Source organism: Athene noctua, chromosome 2 (genome assembly GCF_965140245.1).
Source record: "Athene noctua chromosome 2, bAthNoc1.hap1.1, whole genome shotgun sequence".
NCBI lineage: Eukaryota > Metazoa > Chordata > Aves > Strigiformes > Strigidae > Athene > Athene noctua.
In genome coordinates this window covers 130,579,447-130,596,829 of record NC_134038.1, presented here as the reverse complement: position 1 = coordinate 130,596,829, position 17,383 = coordinate 130,579,447, and the positions used below count along the sequence as shown (strand labels likewise).

The 17,383-nt window shown below is 36.6% G+C and overlaps 1 protein-coding gene across 4 annotated transcripts in view; it reads left to right on the top strand.

The window, feature by feature from the left end:
* Positions 1-17,383, top strand: part of SLC25A13 (solute carrier family 25 member 13) — a 102,985-nt gene that overhangs the window by 70,169 nt on the left and 15,433 nt on the right. For all 4 annotated transcript variants that reach the window (XM_074900319.1, XM_074900320.1, XM_074900318.1 and 1 more), the window contains 2 exons: positions 1,686-1,766; positions 13,979-14,119. In XM_074900319.1, coding sequence (XP_074756420.1) covers positions 1,686-1,766; positions 13,979-14,119 — 222 coding nt within the window. The remainder of the gene's footprint in view (positions 1-1,685; positions 1,767-13,978; positions 14,120-17,383) is intronic.

Sequence of the window (17,383 nt, the reverse complement as noted above, 5' to 3'; positions counted from 1 at the left end):
AGGCCAGTTCAACAAGGATAAGTGCCAGGTCCTGCACTTGGGTCAGAACAACCCCATGCAGTGCTTGGGCTTGGGGAAGAGTGGCTGGAAAGCTGCCTGGCAGAAAAGGACCTGGTGATGTTGGTCAATAGCTGGCTGAACATGCTCCAGCAGTGTGCCCAGGTGGCCAGAAAGGCCAATGGTATCCTGGCTTGTGTCAGAAATAGTGTGGCCAGCAGGACTGGGGAAGTGGTTCAAGTGGTGTTCCCCCTCTTCGCAGCACTAGTGAGGCCGTACCTCAACTACTGTGTTCAGGTTTGGGCCCCTCACTACAGGAAAGACATTGAGGTGCTGGAGCGTGTCCAGAGAAGGGCAACAAAACTGGTGAACAAAGTCTGGAGAACAAGTCTTACAAGGAGTAGCTGAGAGAACTGGGGTTGTTTAGCCTCGAGAAAAGGAGACTCACTCCCTTTCACTCTCTACAACTACCTGAAAGGAGGTTGTAGTGAGGTGGGTATCAGTCTCTTTTCCCAAGTAACAAGTGATAGGATGAGAGGGAATGGCCTCAGGTTGCACCAGGGGAGGTTTAGACTGGGTATTAGGAAAAATTTCTTCACTGAAAGTGTTGTCAGTCATTGGAACAGGCTGCCCAGGTATGGGGTTGAGTCACCATCCCTGCAGGTATTTAAAAGGAGTAGATGTGCTAGGTTAAATCTAGGTTGGACTTGATGATCTTAAAGGTCTTTTCCAACCTAAACAATTCTATTACTCTATGATTTTTGCCTGATACAAACTTAATTACAAAAAGCATGAAGTGACTGTTTGTATCTGACTTGTGAGCATTACAAGTGGCATACAAGTCACTTTCAGGTAGATACATACATATATATGTACATTTTAAGAATCTTACCGAAAACTTATTTTTAGACTCGCTCCAAAATATTAAAAGCTTATTCAACTTGTTCAGTTCATCTGCTTGTTTGTAAGTAGTGCAGGCCTTTGGTTTCACTTCTTAGCAAAAATTAGTAATTATTTATTGGACTTGGAGGGCTTTTTTTTTTTGTATCTCTGCGTGGTTCTTGTATGTTTAATTCTAGTGCAACAGGAGATAATATGATCATGTAGTGAAGGGTTGGTAAGAAAGAAACTTCTTTGCATGTATTTTTTTCCTAAATGTTTTATTTCTTTAATTTTGTTATTTCTTGAGTGATTTTAAGGCATTGAAGAATTTCTTATTATAAACCAGCCGTAATGTATTGGTTATTCACTGATAAGCTAGTGTTCACCACAGCTACTAGTATGCATTTTAAAAAAAGAAAGGTACTGAATGCTGTTAATTGAATTTCTATTGTGTTAAAATTTACTATTTGAACCTTCTAATGTTAATTTGAAATTATATTTAAATTTGTAAATTCAGTGAGCATTTCTAAAATCTGAAAATATTTTATTAATTTTTAGATAATTATTATTTAGTTGTGATTGTTATATTTTTCAATAGCAAATATTTGAATAATGCTGCAAATCTTTGTTAGAAGAACATAGTAAGCTTTACAATATTTCGTATAAGATCTAAGATTTGTTTGGTATCTGCTAGTTTGGTAGCTTCATGCATATATTTGCATTTTTAGTTGCACAGAATTTGCAGCTGATGACTGTTTTCTCCTACCTGTTAATTTATCAGCTTTCATAAATGTTTGTTTTTTAAGGTTAATGATTTTGTGAGAGATAAGTTTATGACTAAAGATGGCTCTGTCCCACTGGCTGCAGAAATTCTTGCTGGTGGCTGCGTAAGTATCTTTAATTTCCTTCATATGAGATTCATGAAAATGCAGTGTGTAAGATTAACTATGTGGACTAAGGTTTTTGTTTAACCACAGATCCGGTTCAAGAGCAGACTCTACTAGAGCATCTCAGTTCTTTCCTAGATAGGCCAGCCACTCTTGATGAAAGGGTAAATGTTTCTGTGCATCGTGCCTTTTAACTGCGCTGTATAATTCTCACAGCTTAGAGTTTGTTTCCTTAGTAAAGAATGTTTCTTTATTCATGTTGGCTGTAGCATATGGCCTAAAGAAGATTCATGCTAACCTTTCCAGAAGTTAATAATGAGTTACTGCTTTGTGGCACCCACTCTGCCACGTCACTTCTTTCCTGATGTGTTACTGCACCCACTAACTTTCACTTTTTGCAGTGATACTGACTTTGTGAAATGGCAAAAACTACTCATGCTACTTTGAGTTCATAGCAGACGTAGGCTGTGTAATGTTAACTCAGCGCATAATGCATTCCTGAATGTAGGCTGTATTTAAAACCCACTAAGTTTTTAAGAGTGTTTTGCTTGTACAAAGTAGTAATGAACAACTGGCATATTACTGGGTAGATGATAATACTTCACAGTTTGGTCTAGTTCTGTCCATATTACAGCTTGCTTTATCTGGTGTATTGATTTTGTTCAAGCAAATGTAAATACTTTAGGTAAAATGAATAGTTGTTCAAAGACCAGTGCACTTTACAGATAAAGAACACTGTTTATTTAAACTGGCTTTGATCACTGGGGCATAGCAATGTTGGTATATTTTCAATCTATCTTTGTTTCTGCTGTCATAAGACAGATGAGGTCACATTTTCAATCAGCTTCTACCTGTGTCGAAAACTACAGTGAGCAGGGACTTAAAAACAAATGCCTGTGTCTTAACCTCAGTAGGTGCGGAGATTTGTGCTGTATGTGCTTGCAGAGAGCGTACTATGATTATCTGAGCCTCAGGGTGCAGTGGCTCGGTTGCGTTGCAGGCTGAGAAGCCCTGGCTTTCTGTAATTCTCAGGAGATGGGGCAGGATTTGGCTGCTGTCTCACTGCTCCTTCTGTTTGATCACTGACCTGTTGTAGACTGCCAGGTAGGATCCCCTTGTTCTGTAACTTTAGGAGCATTCAGGGGAGAAAAAAAGAAGGGGAGGGAGAGAAGAATGTGGGTCTCTAAAGCCCTAAATAAAAGCATGCTGTAAATGAAGGAAAAATGCAATAAAGTGCTTGCAGAGTAAAAAGTATTTGCCCCTTATGCTAATAAAACATCTTATGAACATAGCAGCCATAGAGAATTCAGCAAAATTTTCATTTAAAATGTCATTTGATCTAGAGTTTTTATTTTTACAGACTGCTGTGAATTTTTTAATGCAGTACAAAAAGCACTCTTTACAGAGACCTGTCATTCATGAGAATGCTGCAGCAAGCTTTTTCCCAGTAGTTCATTGTAAACTAAGGATCTGCTTTAAGAGATAGGTGGTTTGAGACGTATTTTAAATGTGCAGTAGATATTGGCTTGTCCTATTTGGTATTTGAAATATATATTAACAATGAGATGCTGCAGGAAGTTGTAGCAGTAGACGTGCAGTGGCAGAATGCCCTGAGTTTTCTTTTAACTGGAGTGCTCCACTTAAGGGCATAGTCTAGTGCCAGGTAGATAGGTTGCAACTTGTCTTTTCTGCAGGTGGTCTTTGGGTTTTTTTGTAATTTTAAACCCAATTCAGACTAGCAACAGAGACTCATTACAAGTAGTGCCTAGTTTTTTGGGCTGAATTTTTCTCTCATGGTGTAAATACATGCATAAAATATGAGATGCCAAAGACAGGCTTTTTCCTATAGCTTTCAGCATTATATTGGCCTAACTTTTTGTCCCCGTTTAAGCCAACGTGAAATCTGTGATTTCACTTTCACTGTGGAAACAGTAAGGAGACTGTTCAATGCTTTTGAAAATTTTCAGTCTTGGATTTTTACCTTATTTCACAATGTAGTAATCGCCTATGTGGGAGGCAAAAAGACAGGAGTGCATGATGTGTTAGACTCTAAAAAGGGGCAGCCAACTAAGATGAATTTTATAAAAGACATCTGCCCTATTACCTTTCCGCTCTCCACATCTAATTCTCAGCTGTGATTGTATTACAAACACAGGTGTTAGATTTTCATTCTTCAGTGCTTCTGTTTCTTTGGAGTGTGTTCATTGCTTAGGCAAGGGCTGTGTGCTGGGATGCCTGCTAGATTTTAATGTTTTAAATATCAACCCTGTGAGTACAGTATAGCATTAATACCTAAGAAAGGGAGGACAGAGCAGATAGTTGGATGGTTTGGGTTGTTCAGCAACACAAAGGGCTTTGAAGGGGTCAGTATCACCTGAGTAGCTCCACTCTGCTGTTTGCCCAACCATTGCCAGGCTTGACTTTTAAGTCCCCAAGGATTTCGGTTTGCATCATAATTACGGAGAATTAGTACACATGGCTGACTTTTGCACTTGTAACTAAAGCTGATTGTTTCATTGAACAAGTCTTTTTCTGTTTTGTAAACTGTTTTCTCTGCTGGGGCAAAAAAAAAAAAAAAGAAGAAGAAAAGAAAATAGATCTTTTACTTCTTGACCTTGTGGCACTTAGTTCAGTTAACAGCCTTTTTCATAGCTTTTTATTATGTGAAGATGAAAGTGATAGGTTGATTGAGATTTATTTTTTTTGAGATCCCCAAGAATATAATTAAAAGTTAGAACCATTATATTTTTATACAGAATCTTAAGGAGGGCTGTTATGTAAATTACTCAAAATTTCCATCTCCTTTTGACTATTGACTATTTCACTATTGACTATGGTATTTGTTACCCATAAAAATATATGAAACTTCCAGATTACCACAGTGCCTGACACCCACCATGAATTCTGGTCTCTGCTGTTCATTTAGGACTCTTTATCACTCATGCGAGTCCTATATAGCCCTTATCATTATTAGGCTACTAAAAAACTTCAGTTCCAAGATACAGTGTGATGATAGTGCAGAGCTAGGATCTGCTGAGCATCTAAACCACAAATCCGACTTAACCTCCTTGAATGAGAAAGTGCACAAATATGCTAGGTTTGATTTCTGCTAATGCTGTAACTACCGTCAGGGATTCTTTAATAAAAGGATGATCTCGAGTAAGCTGTAAGTACAACTTGAAATCTTTTTTTTTACGGTGGCAATAATCTTGAAGTTTTTTTAAGCTTTTTTTCATGGTGTTTCATTTTTTTTTTTAATATTTTAAATAAAAGATAATCACTAGTCATACCAGTTTTAGCTGCTTGCTTCTTTTAAACTTAAGTCACTTAAAAGCGTCTATTAAAAGTAACCTGATTTTTTTGATACAGCACTGGTCATTATTATTTTTTGAGTTATATTAACCAATTGAAAACTCTGTAAATGTAGCGTAAGTATTATTTTTGGGGTTTTGAGGTGCTGCATTTTAACACTAAGCTTTTAGTTGAGAGTTATTTTGAGGGTTATTTTGCTTAGTTCCTTAACTAAAGCAGTTCCATGTTTAATTGACAAATTTACATTGTGTTCTGGAAGTAACTGGGAAAGAGGTGCAAAGATTCAAAATAAAGAGTGCTCATAAAACACAAAATATTCAGAAAAACAGAATAAGTATTATGACTAAAAAGAAATAGCTATGTAATGTATGTTGCCTTGTCTGCATATAGTAATAATTATATAGGTAAATTGGAGGCTTAATTTTCAGTAAGACAAAAACATTTTGCTTTATTAACTTCTACTTCTGCTCTCCCTTCTCTTTCTGAGCACACACAGTCTTTTCCTTCCCAGCTGCTCAGTGTGTGCTCACTATTAGCAAGTTTAAATCATGTAGCACAGTAGAGTTACAGACCCTGTACAGATCTGCTTTTATTTAAGTTGTCAGGACAATTTTAGGCATATTTCTAGAGACTTTATAGTAATCGTAATAAAGTTAAAACTTATTGGACCTGCTTGGACAACCTCAATTGTGCTATGGAACATAAAAATTAGATACAGTTAAGATGGAGTTCATCTAGAAAGTGCAAAATCCTGTCTAGAATCAATTTTTATAAAGGAATATGATGTGAAATTCCAGATGAATTGTGCCAAATAATCGATCCAGTGCAAATAGTTTTATTAAGCTACTTAGATTTATTTTATGTTTCAGAGAATAATAAAGGTAAGTCCACATCTGAGCTGCATTTTCTCTGTGGCATTGCAGTGGAGGTACAGGGTGTATGGACTGCAATTCCCACACTTCCTAGATCTCTCACTTGCAGAAATTCAGACATTTCTAAGATGTAGGCTAAAGGAGAGTGAAGGTGTCATTCTTGCTTTCATTATTCAGAAACCTAAATCTGATAAAATTCTGTTCTGTTTGGCAAGGAAGGCTGAGCTATGGGTAAAATGAAACTGAGCAAAAAAAATCTCTGCATGTGTATCTGGGGAAAAAAAAACAACAACCCGACTGCTATTACATGGAAAAGTTTTCGTATAGTTTATTGAGGTAGTTAAGTAATGATGGTCTTCTTTATGATTACTCATATTAGCTTTGAAAGTAAATAGCATACATCTCTTGAACCCTTTAACAGATTTATTCTCAGAGGTCTGTTCTCCCTGTAGTCAGGGAATCTAACTTCCATTACTTTCAAAGGGAGTTCTACTTGCCTGTGTAAAAGCACAACATTCATATTTCTTGTTAAGGAAAAGTTCAGTAGCTCCTAATAAATGTTTTAAATTAAAATTGAAGCTGTTTTCTTTTTATGTAAAATTAATGTTGTTAAATAAATTAATTAGATTTAAAGGCTATTTAATATAATTAATATAATGTAATGGAATTAATCAGGTATTTTTATAGTGTAGTTTTTCTCCTCTGAACCACTGTAATTGTAATTATTTTCAGCATACTGAAAATAATGTAAACTAACTGTAAACTTTCAGTACAAAAAAACCCAGCTAGATCTGGACTTAACTTCATAGTTGCAAACCCGTTGTATTTCAACACTTGCTCTCTTTTAATTATATTTGATTAATTTTCAGCTAATCTTAGATTTAAGCCTTATAATGACGTTTGGGAAGGCAGCATACAGTAACATGATAGCCCTGACAAGAGGTTGTACCAAAGGGTGGGGAAGTTGCTGGTGTAGAGTTCCTGCTTTTCTTTGACCTCACCCCACATTTCCTTGCAGGTTTGGATGTTTTGAAAAATAGTTTGCTGAAATTTTCACGCAGTCATGCCTGTTTAAACTGGCCTTTCCTGAAAGTAGTAAGGAGTTATGCAGAATATTATTTTACTCTACTTTGAATTTTCCTTTTGGATTAGTTCATTTAATTTTAATCTTTTTCCAAAGGTATTTTCCCATAACAAATTAGAGGTGCTTTCCACTTTTGCTTCCTGTGTCCTCTTCATTTCCCTTCTCCCCTTAAAAAAAAAAAAAAAAGAGAGAGAGGAAATCTTTCAAACTGTAAAACAAGGAGGGATGCATAGGCTTAGATTAACACATTTCTGATTGCAGAACTGAACAATTCTGAACTGTTAAAAAGCCCTTTTTTTTAAAAAAAAAACCCTTAATATTATTTCAATTTGAAACGTATTCTTTTTTCTCTATTGTATTAGAAATAATGACTGCAAAATTTTATATGGACATACATTACAGTTTAAAACATGTATTTGTTTTGACAATTATATTTTATTACACATCCCTTTCTCCGATTACTCCTTCTTTTACTGGCAGTAAAATACTTCAGTGTTTATCAGTGCAGGTTCAAAAAACAAAACAAAAAAGCCTCAAACTCACATCAGGAATTAAAATAGCTTTCTACGAGAGAAAGGAAGATATTTATGATGTCACAGTAATTTATGATGTGACCAAGAAATAATGGGTCACAGTTTTAATACAGCTACCATACCTTAAGACTTGAAAGGTCTGTAAATCATTAAATGATTCTACAAGTAGTCAAAATAGACAAGTAGAGCAGAGAGAGCCAAATGTTAACATATTTGACAGGTCTGTAACTTAATTGCTTTTATAATGCCAATCAAGTGGGCTCCACTTCAATTTTTTGGCTAGGCTTCTGAGAACTGAATTACCTATAAAGTGGAAAATATCAAATCCACCCCTTTAGTTTTTTTCACACTGCAGACTTGGTCAGTGCTTATAACAAACCATATTCCTGTTTTTGTGTTTAGCCAGGTCATCAATGTACTGTCACAGGACAATCGTCACAACTTGTATCCGGGTTTTGGAAATCTGTCTGAAGCAGTAGCAGGAATGTACTTCTGTTCAGACTAATTGCAATTCTATTTATGAGCACTTTTACATGAGCGTTTGAAGGAGCTTGCTTTACATTTTATGTACACTAGGACATTAACAAGACTCTGCAATTCTAGCAGTATTTGCTGTTTGAACTATCCAAAGTAAAACCTTAGCCAGACCAAGAGAAGGCTGTCTTCAGAAAACAAGAAGGATTAGCTGGAGAAAACTGTAGTTCTCCCTGAGCAGCATGAAAGCTGTTTCTGTGCTAGCCTGGTCAGGGTAGTGAAAAGCAGATGACTGAGGACTCAGGAAATCTCATGATCTGAAGAAAAGATATTCACTCTGTTAACTCCCATTGCTAAAGAGCATTATCAGAATCTTGTATAGATAGGACCACAGACAAGAGGACAGAAAATAGCATGAGGTGGCTTGTCTGGATTTTTGAAGCCTTTCTTTATCAAAGAAAAGGTAACATAGAACCAAGCTTTTGAGAACCCGGTATGCTTTGCCCTTGACATACAGCGCCACATAATTACGGTTGTCATCTTTGAAATCGATAAGAAAAACAGACACTTTGAACAGATGTCTGTTACTTGGTAGCTCTTCTGGTAACAGGCAAGTCCGTAGTGCATTCACCTCTGCAGCAGCTCAACATAATTAATCTGATGCTCTTGGGATCTTTTGCCATGCAAACACCAAGGCTTTCAGAGGTAGTTTGAAGCACTGCAGTGGCACTCCGTAAATCTGGCTTCTAAGCCTTGTTCTGTCGTAGAGTTAGTACGTGATTTTGTGGTAAATCATTGAATGCTTCTGTACCTTAGTTGCCCTTTATTATACAATGAGGATGGTAATTCCTCCATTCTTGCATCCCTTGAGTGCGTTTTCAATATAGATTTTTTTTTTTTTATGACAGGGAACAATCTTTATTTTGTGTCTGTACAATGCTCAGCACTTTAGGAACCTTGACTTTAATTAGGATTAATGGATGTTAGCAAAGGCACACAAGAAAACAAGCTGCATCTGGCAGTTGGCAAGGAGTAAGGGCCTGGGACAGTATACCATATTCCGTATGACTGAATGTGATAAACAGTTGACTAAAATTTTTGGAATTTGCACCTGCTTATCTTTTTGTAAATTGAATGAGTAACCAAGACGTTGTAGACAATTTCTTGCAGAGGTTTATTTTGGATAATTGTATAATATGTTGCTTATGTATTTTAATGGTTGCCATTATTTGTTATAATTCCTATCCCTGGGTGATGCTGCTGGGAAATACTAACAGTCTTAAGAGTAGTAGTAATACTTTCTTCATCCATGAAACCTTAAAAGGTAATATGTGAGAAGTTAGATGGGGTGCAGAAGAAAGATCTAGGCTGACCCTAAATGTTGTTAGCTGAGAACAGAAAAAAGGCTATGATTTGAAGTTGGTAATGAGGTTTAGAGGCACAAGAACAGTTGGTAGTCAGTAGCAATGAAAATGATCTAGTACTTTCTGCTGGGATGAAAAACCCAGAATTGCAAGCTGTATTCTCTTCAGAACCTACAGTGAAGCTTTCAAAAGGAGATGTGAAAGGCATAGGAGAGTTGGGTCTGGTGTGCTCATTTCTTACCTAATCTCATAAGGGCACAAAATGCAGTTATATTAAAAAGAACAGGAATTTCTTGTCTTAATGTAATGAGAGGGGTGAAAATCTGTTTATTTTCCAGTAAAGTTTATTACAAGGTGATTTGAACACATAAAGAAGTAGAAAATATTCTGACTTCTTAAACTGGAGTGTTGTTAAGTGGTTGTTATTAAACTGATTTTTTTTCACTACAGAGTGGGTTTTATTTCCCCATGGACAAAAAAAAATACCTCAACTATTTCCACTTCTCCCTTTCGTTCAGTAAAGTAGGAAAGTAGGAGGCATGTCATAGACAGTTCTGTATTACTGTACAAGACTATACTGCCATCGAGAGGTGTTGGGTGATAGCATACCAAGTGCAGAGTTGAAGAACTGCAAAAATGAAAGAAAAAAAAGCTTATTTTTAAAAATTCATGTGTGTGGATGCATAGCTAGCTGTCCATGTTTTAAAGCACATCGAACATTTTATAGGCGTGCAGATTTCTAGCTACATGTGTATTGAGTTGTTCTTGGATGACAGAGGTATTTCCCTTTTATTTTCTTGCCATCAGTGCTTGTGATTAGGTCAAATGTTAAATTCTTTCAGAATAGTATGGGCCCTTTGTGGGCCCTTACAGATAGTTATCTATGCAGTACCTCTAGGTATCTACTTCTCTAAACAACTCAAAATTGCAAGTTTTATTTTAATCACATGGTAGTAACTGAAAATAGATTAGCTTTTACAGTCAGTTTCCTTAAGTTTGTTTCCTTAAAAAATGATTGGAAGAGGTGATAAGGAATTGAGAGTTGAGGGTATTCAAGCTTATAACTTCAGTATATAAAAATTGGTATTACTGGGAACTATATATATTAAACAGTTGATGAAGTTGATTTTTGTGACATTTAGTGGAGAAAACATCAAGCTTGAGCAACCTGAGCTTAAACTGTGTTTGTTCTGGGTAAAAAAAAAAAAAAAAAAAGTTTTCAAATTCTGACCTTGAGAGCATACTTCAAAATTTTAGTATGAGATACAATTCCAGCTGCAAAGGTTAACAAACAAGAAGGCAATGTTTTTCAGCTTTTGGCCAAACAGAATGAATGAACAGGGTGATATGATGTGCTGAGGATATTTTGTCTGTTTTTTCCGTAACAATTTATACCAGCTCCTTGAAGAGACTGGAAAAAAATAGATTGATGAGATTTCTTTCATTGCATTCACTATGCAAAAACTGAGAAGACAGAAGCCATTCTATTGTGATTCAAGCTGCTGATTTGGAGATCAGGATACCTGGAGTCTCTTAAAAGTTGTGTCTGTTTGTGCTAGTGGGATGCACATGCTGGGCATACAGTTAACCTCTTTACCTCAAGTCTCCTTCTTGTAAAACTAGAGTCATTGTACTTTCCTCACAGGAGTACTGCAAGGAAATACCATTAATATTTATGAGACACTTGCATACTATGATGATGAATAACACAATAGGCCAGTACTAGACAAGAAATAATTTCATTAGAGCGTATAGTAGCCATCTCCGGTTTGCTTCCCCCCCCCCCCAGCTGGAGAGTAAGGAGCTGCAGTTACCAGCATAGATGGTTAAATAACAGAGTGATAAAAGCTTCCCACCAGGTGACTGTACTTGTGACCGCTAGAACTGCGTCTGCACTGGCTAATAAACCAGCCTTCCTCTCCATCACAAAACAGGCAGGTGGTAGAAACCCTCCTACTGAGACCCTCCGTCAGGTATTGTCTGGCTCATCGCTTTCAGTTATTCACCATTTGATTTTTGGAGTGTATCTTTGCTCAAATTCAGAGGATGACAAAGGTTGTTCAGGGAGCTCTGGGTTAGTACCATAACAGTTTTGTGGAAAGACTTCACTGGAAACTTCCAGTATCGTTCTACAGAAGTGCTTTGTGGGCAGCAAAGCCTGCAGTCTTTTTAGTAATGCCTGGTGCATGCAGGTCTCAGCGTTTTAAAAATTTGAATACAGTAAGCTTGGTTGTATGAGTTGGGTAAATAATAGCATCCCCATTTATCAAATAGCGAGCTGAAGCAAAAGAAGTCTTGTGTGATTTACCCAGAGCCACAAGCCATCTAATGCTGCAAGTGTCAACGCAGTCGGGTTGGACATGCAAACATAAATATTATACGCGCTAGCACCTGAAGTACTTCCTGTTTGAATTCAGAAATTATTTGCCTTTATCCTCCTTTAAAATCAGATACATGTTTCTGTTTCTTGAAATATGGCTTTCACTTATAAACACTTTTATAGATTTTTAAATTGCTTGGTGTTTTGATGCATTAATAATAACAATAATAATAAACTTAATTTTGTTGTCATCTTTTAAATCTTAATATGGTTTTCCTGTAGTGAAAAATAAAGGAACACTTCCCATGGAGTCATGGCACAATGAACTGCAAGAATATCATACTGAGGGAAAGTAGTTTATTTGTGCTAATACAGATCAATTGGTATGAGTTTTTAAGTAGTGTGTTTTAGAGGGCGGCTGTGGTATAGCAAACTTGCAAATGAACATTATCACCTGCAATTGAGATTTTATCCTTTTAAGAAAATATGTGTGATGGCATGTGGGAATGCTTAATATTTGTAATGCATAGACCAAAATGTTTATTATATAGGAATCTGTAATTCACCATAAGGACCTTTCCAGGATTTTTTTTTAATTTTATTTTGAGACTTTGCAAGATGAGTAGACAAGTAAAACAAACATTTTTTTACTTTGAATGCTTACTTACTTTTAACATGTTTCAGTTTAAGTGCAAAACTGAAGTCAGCATATGTGCCAAATAATTTATCAGTCTAATTTCTGATGGCAACAAGAATAGCGGTTTTATATGTACCAGGATTCTGGTTTGGTAAAAGCAGTTAAATTAAATTACGCCAATTTGAAAGTCAAAACCAGTTGAGTTACATAAGAGCATGCTTTTTCTGGTCAAAATAGGAAACATTTGGGATATTTTGGGGGTTATGTAAAGACTTTAATTTGTAACCACACTGTGTATGCTCAGTCTAAGTGGTAGACAAGAGTAGTTGTTCGTGCGATTTGCCATTTCTTCAGCGCATTATTTAAACCATATTACTGTGCATATTTTTGATTTTGAATGATAGTTAATCTGAGCTATGATTAATTCTTTTAACATTTGGATAATTTTAAAAAGATGTGCATGTAGTGTTTACATACTAGACATGGCTAGATGCAAGTGCTTTTAAATGCAGCTTGTTTCATTTTAGTCATTACCTTCTAGAAAAAAATAGTTGTTTTGTTGTGAGGAGGATGAGGGTCAGCCTTTGCATGGTTTGTGTGATTTCAGAACCTATAGAAGGGCATACCTGTTGGGCCACATGATTAAAGAATGAGACTCTCTTATTTGGGCCAGATGGAGTTTGAATGAGTATTTTTTGAATACACTTAGATAACCTTCATGTTACTTTTTTTTTTCTTGCTTCAAATTTTTAGCTTGGGATCTGTCAGAGTAGCAGAAAGGTTATGCCCTACATTACATACTGTGAATGAGATGAACTTTACAAGAACTAGAGGGGAGTCTTCTGAAATGCTTGCCACCATTGTGTTTTAAATCTAACTTTCAAAATCAGTTGAGTGATCTCTTCCCAACAAATGGATATGTTAAAAACATTTAACGTTTTTTGACTAATAGAATCCTTCAGTCTGTAGACCTTTTCTTTGTTACCTGGTGCACAAATTATGATGTGGAGCTCAGACTCTTGAATCAAACAGCATTTAATGGACCTGAAACTGGTAGTTCAGTGGGGTTTTAAAAAAGCACAGTATATCTGCAGTTCTGGTCTTTGGAATCCGTGTATTTTTTGTTTTATGAACTCATGCCAAAATTGAATAAACTTCTGTCAGACTTTTACACTCTTCAGTAGTATGTTTTCACTTTCTAAGTCCTGGCATGCACATCTCAGTTTCTTTACTTAGTTACTAATTCTTCCTTTCACTTCATTACTTGCTTTACCGTGTTCTTGGCTTGTCAGTTTTGCATAAATTGGTGTTGGTGAATGTATTCTTGCAGCAAGAATTGAGTGAGTGTCTGTCTGATGTCCTGCAGTGGCTGACCTGCTTCGTCTGGTTTCCCTGACCACTCATCTCAGATGGGGGGGTGTGGAATTGTGGTGGGGGGTGGTGGTGTAGGTTTCTTACCTTGTGAGCTGCAGTTTATTAACTAATACTAAAACTCTTGTCTGCTAATTGCTTAATGGACTGCAACAGGATTGAAAATGTCTTCTCTTGAATATAACAGGATGTACACTGCAAATAATGTAATGGGTTAATGTACTGCCTTCCACTTTTAATTTCAGGCTGGAGGTTCTCAAGTGATCTTTACCAATCCACTGGAAATTGTCAAAATTCGATTACAGGTGGCTGGAGAAATTACTACTGGTCCACGAGTTAGTGCCCTCACTGTATTACGGGACTTGGGCTTCTTTGGTCTCTACAAGGTATGGGGTTTTTAATATGTATGTGCATTAAAAGCCAGTTATGAATATTTCAAATCAAAACATAATTTCATTGTTCTCAGAAACTTTCACAGGTGTACGTAATTGTACTTTAAAAAAGATTCTTCCTTATTATGTGATAGCGTATCTCAGTTTTTCATTTCTAACTAAGGGAAGAAATTGTCTCATGTTTTTGAGCACGTGGTTATTGTGAATCTTATTAAGACTTCTTTTCTCACTTCAGCAGGTGCAAGTATTGTTCACAGAGGATTAGTCTGTGATTCCTGATGTTCTTCTGGGTGTAAAAATAAACTTATTTTCATCCGCTTCACAATATAGAGCTTACAGTTTTGGAGCGGTGCTTTTGCTCTTCTGTGTTTTATTCAGCAACTTTCCCAGATGTCATTGTTAATTTGGTGATGGGAATTAATTGCAGCACAATAGTAGTGAAGAAATACAGACAGTGGGAGCTTAGCATAAAAATAAACCCTTAAAGCAAGCTTGCCCTTGCTACTATAGAAGAACATGGCCACAAATAATATCAGGAAAAGCTGCTTTTATGAGTGTATACTACAAACTCTGCAGTTCTACTTTCTGCATTACTGTCCTCACATAGGTATCTAAATATGTAGAAATAAAGTTAGGTTAATGTTAGACTGCATCAGGATTAGAAGCAACTTCTGTTGAATCTAATAGGATGTATGCTGCAAATAAATTAAAGGATTAACATTTCGCCTTCTACTTTTTGGTGAAGGAGACTAGATATGGGGGAGTATGAAAGGTTCTGAAGTACTTTGAGATAGCCATTGTACACAGTATTGAAAAAAAACCTGTGATGAGTGCCATGTACTGCAGAGCACCACATGGTGTTTCTTCAGATTCTGCAGCCTGCTTCTCCGGAGGAAGCTTTTTGCACTACCCATTTGTATTTCCAGTGCAGCAGGCAGTATTCCTCTGTTTCTTATTTACAACAGTACAACTGTAAACTGAAGATGCTTCAGAAACCACCAAATGAGCCCCATGAGATGGAATATTTAAATTTCATCTCCATTTTTAAGCATCCAGTCCTTTTAAATTGTTCTGTTAACATTACAAAGAGGACGCCTGCCCCTTAGTAGATGTATGTATGTTTTGGCCTGGAGAGAAGTTGCAGGTCTGAATGGGATTTAATGGGGAGTTGTTTTTCCCTTTAAATTGACTTGCTAATTTTTTAGGTGTTTCACTGAAGCTGATGCTATTGTGTAAACTCCTAGTAAATGGCATTATAGTGTTGATCAGGTCAACATTTACAGCTGAAAACATGGATATGGTAAACAGTCTGCATCCCTGAGGCTCTGCAGGAATGGAGGGCAGCTACTGACTTTTACTTGGACTAGTAAAAATAAGAAAGAGACGTGAACTAGTTTACTAAAGTTAGCATTTTTTAGATTTTTTTCCCCTGAATACCTGTTCTTGGTGGCTGAGCAGAATTTGCTACATTTTTCCACTTTTAAATGTAATTAATGTATTATTATTTCTGTTTTCTAGAGTAGATACTTGGTTAATACTTGTAAGAAATACAGCTGAATAGGAGCTAGTTATAGCACTATGTTGCATTGAAACAGGCAGTTATTTAGCTACACAGTTTTGCTGGCTCATTAGGTCCATTTACCTCCACAAAAAAAGCCATGGAAGGGTTTTATTTCGCTTAAACTCTTCTGTTGTCTCTGTTTCTGTCTCTCTCCACCTCTCCACCCCACTCCTTGTGTTCATGTCCTTTTTTATGTCCAATTTGGATTCAGTGCCTACAAAAACTTGACTGATTTGACAAAACTAGAGAACTTAACCTGACAATCACAGTCATCCACCCAGCAGAGCACAAGCCATGTCGGAAAGCTTGTGTCCAGGTGCACCCTTAGTCCTGACTAGCTCTGACATTGGGCAGGTTGGTGCTGTTGTCCACCAAATGCTCTGGCACTGTAGCAAAGAAAAAAGGCAATCCTGTCTGCCCTCTCTCCAGTATGCCAGCAAGAGTGTTGATGCTGCCATATAAAGATCTGGAGCAGGAAATTCATTAAAAACTAAAGCCTCCTCCTGCTTACAGCCTAGTTTACTCTGAATTCATACCAGCTCACTCTGTAGCTGCTCAGAATGGTTGTACCCAGGCGAAGGGGCGAATGGCTTCATGGCACGGGGAATCCATCTGTCTGTTTCAGAGGAGTTTTATACTGCCTTGAGGGGCTTGTGGAACAGCAGTGCTGGAGACAAAAGCAGTCCTCTCCTGAATGCTTGTGCTGAAGCTGGCAGTGCTGGGGAGGCCAGGTAGGGATTAATAACTCGTTGTATCGAAGTCACCAGCCCTAGTAAATGCTAGCCAGAGATACCAGTGGTCTACAGTGAATTTCAGGTGAGACTAGATTATGTAGGTGCTACATTCCCTGGTGGTGCTTCTAGTATATTAATTTTATGAGTACAATGACCACGTGAACATCAAATAATAATAAATGTTCTACTAATAAGAACTGAAATATCTCGGTATATTTGGATTCCCTGTACTCTTAACAAGTCAAATTAGCTTTAAAACTATAAAACAGGCATGAGGATTTTGTGTCTATTAGTATTTTTCATGCTTTTGAACAGCTGTTAATTTTCACCTTCTTTGTTTTAGCTTTGTCTTTTGTGTCTCAAGACAGAAGGTTTTTATCTCAAGCCCTGGATGTAGTTATTGTAGTAGATCTAGGTAAGACTCCATACATACTGCTGCAGAAGAATAAGAATAGGTAGTTCCTTTAGAAAACAGTTTTATTTGTGAATATTTGTGAGTTTCTTTATAGACTTAATGGGCCTTCTTGTAAGTATTCCAGCTGTTTAAACACTGGTCTATTTTAGCTGTTATTTAGGACCAACAGATTAACTTTCTTTTGCATGTTTTGAAAGCAAAATTCTAGACTTTTCATTTCAGGCATTTTCATTTTAAATAAATGGATGTATATTTTCTTCCTAGTTTTCTTGTAAAAAAATGTTTAACAATCCAAAATTTAAATGTAGTTTTTCATAGTTGATAAAAAACTTGTTTGTTTGTTATGGTCTGATTTATTTTTTTTTTCCCCTTTGTGGCTAAAAGAAAGCAAACCCAACTAAAATTAACTACTCCATCAGTTTTGGTTCAAGACTATAATGTTCCTTCTTCTCCCCTTGACTTAGAAATTCTTATAAAACTGCTATTAAAAGGGTTGACTGCAGTTTTCTGTAGCAGTTTCCACCACTGACCACCCGAATAATTCACTT